At 41.0% G+C, this 12,949-nt stretch overlaps 1 protein-coding gene across 2 annotated transcripts in view; it reads left to right on the top strand.

Annotated features, from left to right (window-relative positions):
• LOC135109037 (uncharacterized) overlaps positions 1-12,949 on the top strand; it is a 57,868-nt gene that overhangs the window by 35,123 nt on the left and 9,796 nt on the right. Inside the window, exons 8-10 of one of the 2 annotated variants that reach the window (XM_064020024.1) lie at positions 6,745-6,794; positions 8,121-8,283; positions 8,468-8,636. In XM_064020024.1, coding sequence (XP_063876094.1) covers positions 6,745-6,794; positions 8,121-8,134 — 64 coding nt within the window. In that variant the 3' untranslated portion in view covers positions 8,135-8,283; positions 8,468-8,636. Of the gene's footprint in view, positions 1-6,744; positions 6,795-8,120; positions 8,284-8,467; positions 8,637-12,949 lie in introns of those variants that run through there. The other variant, XM_064020023.1, reaches the window with a different exon arrangement.

The raw sequence follows: 12,949 nt of genomic DNA, 5'->3' as shown, positions 1-12,949 counted from the left end.
AGTTTAAGCAAAACCTTGTGGAACTTAACCCTAACAATGACAGATCTTTTACTGCCTCAGACCACTTTAACAGCCTGCAAGAGCCTTACAATGAACTGTTCAAGAAATATGTGAACACCAAGCAGCAGCCCATGGTTACCCACTACTACTTCCCAGCAGGAAGCCCTCCACCTGCCTCACTGGAAGTGGAAGACAAAGAAATTGAAAGGATCTTCTTAGCTGTACCAGAGGATGATGATGTGGTGTCAGATTTTGACTTTGGGGGTTTTGGGAGTGATGATGAGGGAGAAGCTGGTGCTGCATTTTTTTTTTTTTTTTTTTTTTTTTTTTTTTTTTTTTTTTTCTCTAGATGAAAGAGAAGCCAGCTCATGAGTATGTTATTTGGTGACCTGGTACTCTGAAGTTGTACAACAGTGAAGAGTCAAGGGAAGTCATACAAACTTTACTTGTGCTATATGACAACCATTGCTAATACTGTAAATGTGATTTATTGCATACATAAGCTTTAGTTACACTGTGATTTCCAGGGTGGTGGAAGTTTAGGTGGAAGAAGAGTTGAAGTTGTGATACTTGGAACTAGTTCGAATTTCCCCACAAGATCCCTTTATTTTTTGAGCAGCACGTAGTGATGATTTGCATAACCATGTGTGCTGGTAGTACAAATTTACCACGTTATGTACAGCACCACCAAACTTAACTTCCAAACTGGAGCACATCCTGACTCTATATGGAGATCTTCACTGACCATCCTGGTGAGCTAGCCTTTAACTTTGCTATTCTCCACGGCTTAGAGCAACTGGTGCAACACCCTACCATTCTGGAGATACAGCCAACATTCTTGATCTTTTCCTCACCTCTAATCTTTCTGCTTATGCTGTCACCTTATCTTCTCCACTGGGCTCATCCAATCACAAACTCATATCTGTATTTTGTCCTATTGCTCCAATCCCTCCTCAAAATCCCCAAAGAAGAGTGCCTCTGGCATTTTCCCTTTGCTAACTGGGGGAACCTGAGAAGGGATTACACTGATTTTCCATGGAATGACTACTCCTTCTGTGTCAGGTACTTCTCTGTGTGCTGAGGTGATAGTGTCTGGCACAGAGATACACATTCCTCACTCTTCCTCTTGTCCTAAACCTTCCAAACCTTGGTTTAACACAGACTGTTCTCATGCTATACATGATAGAGAGGTAGGCCACAAAAGGTATTTGAATTTTCCATCACCAGAATCTCATGCACTTTATTTTTTTGCCAGGAATCATGCCAAGTCTGTTCCTCAGCTAGCCCAAAAACTCCTTCAATAATAGAAAGTGTCAAAATCTCCCATTGTGACTATTGGCAACTAATTAAAAATATTTCCAATAACTATCTCCTTATCCTTCCCTCCTCTATTTCAACTTAATGGTACCACTGCTATCTCATCTATCCCTAAAACAGAACTCCTCGTTCAAACCTTTGTTAAAAACTTTACCCTCTACCCTGGATGATTCAGGGCTTGTTTCTCCCTCTTCACCCTCCAACTACTTCATGCTACTTTGCAGTGATGTTTTCCATGCCCTCACTGGCCTTAACCCTCAGAAGGTTTATGGACCTGATGAAGTCCCTCCTAATGTTTTCTGAAACTGTGCCTCTGTGCTTGCACCTTGCCTAGTCAAACTCTTCCAGCTCTATCAATATCTACCTTTCCTTCCTGCTGGAAGTTTGTTTACATTCAACCTGTTTAGATGCTAAAAAGGGTGACCACTCTAGTCCCTCCAACTATTGTCCTATTGCTTTAATTTCCTGCCTTTTCAAAGTTTTCAAATCCATCCTCAACAGAAAAATTTTTAAACATCTATCACTTCACAACCTTCTATCTGATGATCAGTATGGGTTCCATTGTGGCTGCATCCTGGTGCATCCTCTTCCTGCTCCTGCTCCTCTGCTGCCTCCACCATTATTTTACTGTGAGTTCTGTCTGCTGATTGTTCACCGTGTCCAGAACCTCATCTGCCATGAAAGCATCAAAGCCTGGTATCCTTTGAGAGACAGGATGTCTGCCACCCATCTCTACACCCCACTATCGTTGGCGGCAAGCATTTTTTTTTTTTTTTTTATGTAGGAAGGATACTGGCCAAGGGCAACAAAAAATCTAATAAAAAAATGCCCACTGAAATGCCAGTCCCATAAAAGGGTCAAAGCAGTGCTCAAAAATTGGTGGATAAGTGTCTTGAAACCTCCCTCTTGAAGGAATTCAAGTCATAAAAAGGTGGAAATACAGAAGCAGGCAGGGAGTTCAAGAGTTTACCAGAGAAAGGGATGAATGATTGAGAATACTGGTTAACTCTTGTGTTAGAGAGGTGGACAGAATGGGGGTGAGAGAAAGAAGAAAGTCTTGTGCAGCGAGGCCACGGAAGGAGGGGAGGCATGCAGTTAGCAAGATCAGAAGAGCAGTTAGCATGAAAATAGCGGTAGAAGACAGCTAGATATGCAACATTGCGGCGGTGAGAGAGAGGCTGAAGACAGTCAGTTAGAAGAAAGGAGTTGATGAGACGAAAAGCTCTTGATTCCACCCTGTCTAGAAGAGCAGTATGAGTGGAACCCCCCAGACATGTGAAGCATACTCCATACATGGACGGATAAGGCCCTTGTACAGAGTTAGCAGCTGTAGGGGTGAGAAAAACTGGTGGAGACATCTCAGAACACCTAACTTCATAGAAGCTGTTTTAGCTAGAGATGAGATGTGAAGTTTCCAGTTCAGATTATAAGTAAAGGACAGACCGAGGATATTTAGTGTAGAAGAGGGTGACAGTTGAGTGTCATTGAAGAAGAGGGGATAGTTGTCTGGAAGGGTGTGTCGAGTTGATAGATGGAGGAATTGAGTTTTTGAGGCATTGAACAATACCAAGTTTGCTCTGCCCCAATCAGAAATTTTAGAAAGATCAGAAGTCAGGCATTCTGTGGCTTCCCTGCGTGAAATGTTTACTTCCTGAAGGGTTGGACGTCTATGAAAAGACGTGGAAAAGTGCAGGGTGGTATCATCAGCGTAGGAGTGGATAGGAGAAGAAGTTTGGTTTAGAAGATCATTAGTGAATAATAAGAAGAGAGTGGGTGACAGGACAGAACCCTGAGGAACACCACTGTTAATAGATTTAGGAGAAGAACAGTGACCGTCTACCACAGCAGCAATAGAACGGTCAGAAAGGAAACTTGAGATGAAGTTACAGAGAGAAGGATAGAAACCGTAGGAGGGTAGTTTGGAAATCAAAGCTTTGTGCCAGACTCTATCAAAGGCTTTTGATATGTCTAAGGCAACAGCAAAAGTTTCACCAAAATCCCTAAAAGAGGATGACTGAGACTCAGTAAGGAAAGCCAGAAGATCACCAGTAGAGCGGCCTTGACGAACCCATACTGGCGATCAGATAGAAGGTTGTGAAATGATAGATGTTTAAGAATCTTCCTGTTGAGGATAAATTCAAAAACTCTAGATAAGCAGGAAATTAAAGCAATAGGACGGTAGTTTGAGGGATTAGAGCAGTCACCCTTTTTAGGAACAGGTTGAATGTAGGCAAACTTCCAGCAAGAAGGAAAGGTAGATGTTGACAGACAGAGCTGAAAGAGTTTGACAAGGCAAGGTGCAAACATGGAGGCACAGTTTCAGAGAACAATAGGTGGGACCCCATCAGGTCCGTAAGCCTTCCGAGGGTTTAGGCCAGCGAGGGCATGGAAAACATCATTGCAAAGAATTTTAATAGGTGGCATGAAGTAGTCAGAGGGTGGAGGAGAGGGAGGAACAAGCCCAGAATCGTCCAAGGTAGTGTTTTTAGCAAAGGTTTGAGCAAAGAGTTCAGCTTTAGAAATAGATGTGATAGCAGTGGTGCCATCTGGTTGAAGTAGAGGAGGGAAAGTAGAAGAAGCAAAGTTATTGGAGATATTTTTGGCTAGATGCCAGAAATCACGAGGGGAGTTAGATCTTGAAAGGTTTTGACATTTTCTGTTAATGAAAGAGTTTTTGGCTAGTTGGAGAACAGACTTGGCATGGTTCCGGGCAGAAATATAAAGTGCATGAGATTCTGGTGATGGAAGGCTTAAGTACCTTTTGTGGGCCACCTCTCTATCATGTATAGCATGAGAACAAGCTGTGTTAAACCAAGGTTTAGAAGGTTTAGGACGAGAAAAAGAATGAGGAATGTACGCCTCCATGCCAGACACTATCACCTCTGTTATGCGCTCAGCACACAAAGACGGGTCTCTGACACGGAAGCAGTAGTCATTCCAAGGAAAATCAGCAAAATACCTCCTCAGGTCCCCCCAACTAGCAGAGGCAAAACGCCAGAGGCACCTTCGCTTAGGGGGATCCTGAGGAGGGATTGGAGTGATAGGACAAGATAAAGATATGAGATTGTGATCGGAGGAGCCCAACAGAGAAGAAAGGGTGACAGCATAAGCAGAAGGATTAGAGGTCAGGAAAAGGTCAAGAATGTTGGGCGTATCTCCAAGACGGTCAGGAATACGAGTAGGGTGTTGCACCAATTGCTCTAGGTCATGGAGGATAGCAAAGTTGTAGGCTAGTTCACCAGGATGGTCAGTGAAGGGAGAGGAAAGCCAAAGCTGGTGGTGAACATTGAAGTCTCCAAGAATGGAGATCTCTGCAAAAGGGAAGAGGGTCAGAATGTGCTCCACTTTGGAAGTTAAGTAGTCAAAGAATTTCTTATAGTCAGAGGAGTTAGGAGAGAGGTATACAGCACAGATAAATTTAGTATGAGAGTGACTCTGTAGTCGTAGCCAGATGGTGGAAAACTCGGAAGATTCAAGAGCGTGGGCACGAGAGCAGGTTAAGTCATTGCGCACATAAACGCAGCATCCAGCTTTGGATCGAAAATGAGGATAGATAAAGTAGGAGGGAACAGAAAAGGAGCTACTGTCAGTTGCCTCAGACACCTGAGTTTCAGTGAGGAAAAGAAGATGAGGTTTAGAAGAGGAGAGGTGTTCTACAGATTGAAAATTAGATCTTAGACCACAAATGTTGCAGAAGTTAATGAAGAAAAAGTTGAGGGGGGTGTCAAGACACTTAGGGTTGTCGACAGAGAGGCAGTCTGACCTGGGGACATTTATGGTCCCCTCCCCAGATGGGGACTCCGAGGCTGGTGTAGGAGTCGCCATGATGATTTTAAAATTTTGGGGTGAAGGGTGTGTGTGTTATTAGGTGCTTGTAGTTTTGTGAGGAGGAAGAGAGTTGTCTTTAGAGGGCAGGTTGTGACTGCCCCCTTGTGTTGTGAGACACAAAGGGAAACGTTCAGTGAGGTCACAGCTGGGTTTAATGATAAGTTCACAGCATGGTGTCTGCCACATCTCCCTCACCAACCAAACAGAGGCTGAGGCTGGTGGTTCTTTTAGTGATCACCACAGAATGGTGTTTTCATTTAATTTTGTTTCTTTCCTTTTTGTCCTTTGACAAGAGTACAGCAAAGCTGAAAAGCTAGCTGTGTGTAAGGGAGGAGGCAGACACGTGGTCTGCAGCTTGGGTTCTGGTGAGCATTATGAATTGCATTTACGGCACTACATATTTGTTTTTTTTTTTGGTTTGATCACATAACTGATGAATAGTGTAATATACTTTTGCATAATGGATGTGCATCACTGTAGTCAGAGAATTTTTATATAGTCAGATGAGTTAGGTAAGAAGTGTACACAACACAGATAAATTTAGTTTGAGAGTGACTCTGTAGTCATAGCCAGATGGTAGAAAATTCAGAAGACACAAGAGCATAAGCCAATGTGCACATAGACACAACATCCAGCTTTGGATTGAAAACAAGGATAGAGAAAGTAAGAGGGAACAGAGAAGGGGCTATAGTCAGTTGCCTCAGACACCTGTGTTTTGGTGAGGAAAAGATGAGGTTTAGTAGAGGAGAGGTGGTGCTCCACAGATTGAAAATGAGATCTAAGGCCACAAATGTTGCAGAAGTTAACGAATGAAAAGTTGAAAGTGTCATGACACTTGGGGTCGATAGCAGAAGAGCAGTCCTACCTGGGGACATTTACAGTTCCCTCCCCAAGTGGGGATTCTGACGCTGGTTTAGGAGTTGCCATATTTAATTCTGAATTTTGAGTCAAGGTTGTGCGTGTGTCAAGTGCATGTAGAGTTATGTGAAGGAAGAGAGTTGTCTTCAGAAGGCAGGCTGTGACTGCCCCTTTGTGTTGGGAGACACAAAGGGAAATGTTCAGTGAGGTCACAGCTGGGTGATTGATGAGTTCACAGCACCCCCTGATCCAGTGCTTGAGATGTCAGTGGGAGTAATTATCCTCCTACTGGGGCCTGGTGCATAGGTTGCTGAGGATGCTGTAAAACTGATCTTTGTGTAGTGTAGTTGGCAAGGATTGATCCTGTCTCCCTCAGAGACCTAGAGGTTGAGATATGTGGAGATGTGATTATGAACAAGAAAGTGCATATAGGTATATAGACATCTTTCTGTAGGTAAACCACTTTATGTGGGAGATGTCGGTCTGGTGTGAAGACAGATGTATAGATACTTCAGTAGATTTCCTGGCCATTTTAAGTTATTCCTGTATGCTATCAAACCACCATCCCATTTTTCTTCTGCTATTATTTGCACATGTATTTTTGTGTTACCCTACGTATTTCTATTATTTCTTGATTTATTTTTTGTCTTCTATCAATTATAAATATTCAGTTATCGCATCTTAACAAATTTATGCAACTGTATATTTGTAGTCATTCTAATGCTGTTACTCATCTTGCAGGTTGAATCTTCGCCATGGCTCTGTCAGGACCTTCTGGGAGACACAAAAGGGTGTGTTTCTTTATTATTTTCACCTCAAGAGGTAGCATGTGAATAGGGGAGTGTATCAGGAGTGCACAAATGCCATCCAGTGTTCAAGACGAAAAGTAGCAGAAATTATTCTGGGAATCATAAAGATTAATTTGCAAATTTCTCAATTATTGCTAGAAGGGTCTATGAAAAGCTGGTAATTAAAGGGCTGCAGAAAATCATAGTAGTATTGGCAAAGAGCAGGAGGGCTTAGAAAGGATGGCATGTGTGGGGAAAAAAAATCACATAGGCAGTATTTGAAGAATGATGATAAAAGTTAAAAGAAGTTTATGATACTTTCATGGATGGATCTTGAGAAAGCATTGATGTGATTGGTTTGATGACAATGAGGAGTGTAATGTGTGCTAGCCAAACCTTTCTGGCTCAAGAGGATGTAGTGTATGAGTGAACAGCAGACTGGAGGAAGGAGGTGGCCTCAGTAAGGGGATGGGAATGAAGTGTATTAGTCTGATGGTGTGTTGAGGATGCTGGGGTTATTTGGGCATCATTAGAAAGTGGTGAAGAGGAATTGGTTGGAAGGAGCTTGAGATTTGAATGTAGACTGTTTCCAGAGGATGACTTCAGTAAAACTTTGAACTGAAAAATGGTAAATGGTCTCTAAGATGTAGCCATGTAGGCCTTTGAGGCAAGGGACTGTGCAGCCTGGTAAGCCACCATTAGGTGATGAAGGTTGATATGTGCAGGTGTGTGTGGAGCCTTTTAAAATAATGATAAAAATCGTGAAATGGTTCAGTAGATAAATGCAAAGGAAAAATCTATAATATTGGGGGTCACCTAGAGAGTATGAAGTGCAAGTATGTTGATGTTCCCTTTGTTGTAGGATGTTGTGCAATACAAGCTGCAGATTTATTCATCAGATGAACAATAAATATACATTATATTCATAGCCAAAGATAATACTTAAAGCTAAATCTATAATATTTATGCTGAGAACAGATTTCCACGGTACTGAAGTGGATAGTTTTGAGTGTAGTTGTTTTTCTATTTATTTATTTATTTATTATTATTATTATATTTATTATTATTATTATTATTATTATTATTATTATTATTATTATTATTATTATTATTATTATTATTATTTATTTATCATTTTTATTTATTTATTTATTTATTTATTTATTTATTTATTTATATTTTTTATTTATTTTTTTACATTCATATGAGTGTCTTTATGTCAAGATTCATGTTATAATTTTACTTCTCATCCACTGCTGCTTCACTTGTATTCTTCAATTATGATCAGTTTGATGTAGATGCATCATATGCATTTCTTTGTAACCTCAGGTGATGTCCCATGAGAATAATGGTCAAGTACCATATAAAAGACCAAGGTTAACTACAGATGTTGGATATGAGAGCCAGACAACATTGTGCTTCAGACCTCACAGCATTATCAGCACCTCGGGCAAGTTCCCAGGGAAACACATCCTCAGTAGTGTTCATGGAGGTGAGTTTTGTGGGTTTGGATTTTGCCAAAGTCAAGTGTTTAAGGACATAAACAGATAAAGTGAAGTGTGCTGCTCTTAACCCTAGATCAGTAGACCTGTGAGTGTAACAATTATGATAGATGTCTGCCAGTTGGAATCACAGTAGGAAAAAAATAAAATGTGAAAACACCTTATTTATTCCAGATGATACTGTGGTACAAAAATAAGGCTTCTGGACTCCTACTTGCTGTAACTGACTGTAATTAAATTAAATTTAATCCAACTTGAAGATAATTGAAAAAAAAAATATCGAAAGAAAAAAACAGTATTGAGATCTTCTGTTCTTCAAAGTGAAATACAGCAAAACTTATAACTCTCAAGTTTCCTTTCTGACCATTCCATTGTTGCTGTGGTAGATGGTCAATGTTCTTCTGAACAGTGGTGTTCCTCGGGGTTCTGTTCTGTTACCCACTCTCCCTATTATTCATCAGTGATCTAAACCAAACTCCTTGTCCTATCCACTCCTACGCTGATGATACCACCTTGCACTTTTCCACGTGTTTTCAAAGACGTCCAACCCTTCAAGAAGTAAACAGTTCACACAAGGAAACCACAGAATGCTTGACTTCTGATCTCTCTAAAATTTCTGATTGGGGCAGAGTGAACTTGGTATCGTTCAATGCCTCAAAAACTCAATTCTTCTATCTATCAACTCGACACAACCTTCCAGACAGCTATCCTCTCTTCTTCAGTGACACTCAACTGTCCCCCTCTTCTACACTGAACATCCTTGGTCTGTCCTTTTCTTATAATCTAAACTGAAACTTCACATCTCATCTCTAGCTAAAACAGCTTCTGAGACATCTTCAGTTTTTCTCACCCCCCCCCCCACCTGCTGCTAACTCTGTACAAGGGCCTTATTCGTCCATGTATGGAGTATACTTCACATGTTTGGGGAGTTCCATTCATACTGCTCTTTTAGACAGGGTGGAATCAAAAGCTTTTCGTCTCTTCAACTCCTCTCCTCTAATTGACTGTCTTCAGCCTCTTTCTCATAGCCGCAATGTTGCATCTCTAGCTATCTTCTACTGCTATTTTCATGGTAGCTGCTCTTCTGATCTTGCTAACTGTATGCATCCCTTCCTCCCAAGGCTTTGCTGCACAAGATTTTCTTCTTTCTCTCACCCCTGTTCTGTCCACTTCTCTAATGCAAGAGTTAACCAGTATTCCCAATCATTCATCCCTTTCTCTGGTAAACTCTGGAACTCCCTGCCTGCTTCTGTATTTCCACTTTCCCATAACTTCAATTCCTTCAAGAGGGAGGTTTCAAGACACTTATCATTAAGTTTTTGACTGCCACTTTGGACCCTGTTCAGGAACTGGCATCAGTGTTTTTTTTCCTCTCTCCCTTGGTTGGTGTCCCTCCTACATAAAAAAGCATGATAAGGGCTCCAGTCTTGCCAAGTCATTAACTTTTTTGAGTTATGTAAATCCCCCATTCCCCTTCCCCCCATTTGCATAAGCAGTCAAAATTTTGAAAACACTGCACTACACAGCAGCACTAAAAGCTTAAAACAAAACTTACCAGTGAAGGGGCTGCTGTAGTCATGTAGTCCATGCAGAGAGAGGCCTTGTGGTAAGATATAGATGTTGTGTAGGACTCAGTCACATGTGTCATTGTGCTTGCTGTGTTACATGCAACACCAAATAATTATCATGGAGGTGGGCCAAGGATGATATTAGACACTGGTCATTTTCAATATTTAATTCATCAAAATTAAGTACAAAATCAGTTTCCGTGAAGCAACTTGCAATTTGTCTTCCACTTAGTTTAGTCGCCAAACGAACTCTCATTTAATAGATCATGTCAGCAACATCATACACAGTATATAGAAACACAATATACAATTTCCTATAACTAAACATGAAAGTAATACAAACATCCTATAAATCATATGAGTTTCCTCCTTTAGTCAATTAAATAATTTTCCTAGACTGCATTACACAACTTTTGAGCTCTACTTACAAGCAACAAGATATGCTTCTCCATCTCATCTCAGCCTCTCTGGTCTGGGACTGGAACCTCTGCCTCTCTGTCTACTACTGAATTATTCACTGTTACATGCTCTAATGTACCACCCCTTAGGCATGGTGAATCATGCACCTCTAACCAATGACACACTACTTATTGACCTTTTGACATATCAAACAGTACATATGACTCTTCAGAAAATACACTTGACCAATCACAGATTACCTCTGGCCAATCAGAAGTTAAGACAAGGTACAAGGCAGAGTGTATGTAGGCACTGATATGTTTCCATAGGTTGACCTTTTTTCCCTGGTAGTTTACTTTCCCCTTTCTCCTGTTTGAGCTCTGCCTTCTTGATACAGTATCCTATGTTAACCCTCTTTTCCTATAGTAGTGACCTGCTTCATGTGTGTTGTTTTTGGCTTTGGTATCTTGTGCTGATCCCTTCTTGTTGTTCTGGCCTTTTGTTTGTGCTATCTGGTTCCCTAGTCCTGGATATCTGGTGTGAAGATGTGAATTACCTTTCTGGAGGGGACCAGCTTGTTATTTCTCTGCTCTTCTTATTTATTCTATTTTCTTTTTTCTTTCTTTTCTTCTCTTCTTTCTGTATTTCTTGTTGCTTCATTTTTTGTTTCTTCATTCCTTTCTTCATTATGTAATATACTGCTGCATTCAGGGTTACAACACATTTCACAACAATACTGTGTTACATACAATTACTTAAATTCACTGCACTGTTCTTTATTGTACTGTACAACATAAATTGACAACAGAATGTGGTTAAAACTCGGCAACTTGCTAAGATCGGTTTTTTTCCATTATTTTATTTTAAAATATATTTTTTTACTGGATATTTCATTGCCTTGTTGTGTTATATAAAATTTTGAGTTATAAAGGTTTTACTGTGCATGAAATTCAGCAAAAAACTGGTACAGTAGTATTTTAGTATACATCCACTTTGGAGCAAGTCCGGCTTGGTACACGTTCTGTTTGGACCCGATAAAAATTGCTTGGTATATGACCTTTGTTTGGAATGCAACTCACATGGTAGAACTTGTATGAGCCAAAATGACTCATGACACTACACACTTCCCTTGTTTACTTCTCTGGAGATAAAGTCACAACTGCTCACGAGCAGTGCCAGGGTGGCAGGACTTTCCCAACAATAACACTTCCCCCTTCCTTCCCAGCACCATCCTAGTAGGCACTTGACTCTTCTCAGGTGAGGTTAAATTTTAGTTTATTTCATCTAATTGCTTTTGTATTTACTGTATTTGATGACATATAAGACACACCTTTCTTCATAGAAATGGTTAAAAAATCACCCTGCATCTTATATGCAAATGTGAGGCCTCCCATATTAATTTTGAAATTTCCTTCACCCATACACCTGAAGATTTACACCACTGTATTATAGGCAAGGGTGCTATATCATATTTTAAACCATAATATGATGTAAGGAAATGTTGAAAATGAAAACGTGGCCATGTTCAGTGACATGTCAAGTGTGTTGTTGACATCTCGACAGCTGGACTGTGTTCTTCATCTCACCTCCATGACAAGGCCACTACCTCTGTTTAAATTTAGAAATAGATGTGATAGCAGTGGTGCCATCTGGTTGAAATAAAGGAGGGAAAGAAGAAGAAGCAAAGTTATTGGAGATATTTTTGGCTAGATGCCAGAAGTCATGAGGGGAGTTAGATCTTGAAAGGTTTTGACACTTTCTGTTAATGAAGGAGTTTTTGGCTAGTTGGAGAACAGACTTGGCATGGTTCTGGGCAGAAATATAAAGTGCATGAGATTCTGGTGATGGAAGGCTTAAGTACCTTTTGTGGGCCACCTCTCTATCATGTATCGCACGAGAACAAGCTGTGTTGAACCAAGGTTTAGAAGGTTTAGGACGAGAAAAAGAGTGAGGAATGTACGCCTCCATGCCAGACACTATCACCTCTTTTATGTGCTCAGCACACAAAGATGGGTCTCTGACATGGAAGCTGTAGTTATTCCAAGGAAAATCAGCAAAATACCTCCTCAGGTCCCCCCAACTAGCAGAGGCAAAACACTAGAGGCACCTTCGCTTAGGGGGATCCTGAGGAGGGATTGGAGTGATAGGACAAGATACAGATATGAGATTGTGATCGGAGGAGCCCAGCGGAGAAGAAAGGGTGACAGCATAAGCAGAAGGATTAGAGGTCAGGAAAAGGTCAAGAATGTTGGGCGTATCTCCAAGATGGTCAAGAATACGAGTAGGGTGTTGCACCAATTGGTCTAGATCATGGAGGATAGCAAAGTTAAAGGCTAGTTCACCAGGATGGTCAGTGAAGGGAGAGGAAAGCCAAAGCTGGTGGTGAACATTGAAGTCTCCAAGAATGGAGTGTTGGTGCGCTGTATATTGAGTGTTGGTGCTCTGCATGTTAATTGTTGGTGCTCTGCGTGTTAATTGTTGGTGCTCTCTGTGTCTCAGTGCTAGTGCTTTGTATTCTGCATTGCCCTGCAGCTGTCTTGGAGTGCTTGTGAGACCAGTGCTACTTTGTGAAGGCATTGTTCCAGCTCTCTGTGAGAGGTGCTGTGTTGTGAGTGCACCGTTCTGACACTGGGATGGCACTGCTATGTTACTGAGTAAGAATAGTGCTGCAACTGTAAGCTTCATAAGA

This window comes from Scylla paramamosain, chromosome 18 (genome assembly GCF_035594125.1).
Source record: "Scylla paramamosain isolate STU-SP2022 chromosome 18, ASM3559412v1, whole genome shotgun sequence".
NCBI classification, from domain to species: domain Eukaryota; kingdom Metazoa; phylum Arthropoda; class Malacostraca; order Decapoda; family Portunidae; genus Scylla; species Scylla paramamosain.
This window is presented reverse-complemented; position numbering and strand designations above follow the sequence as displayed.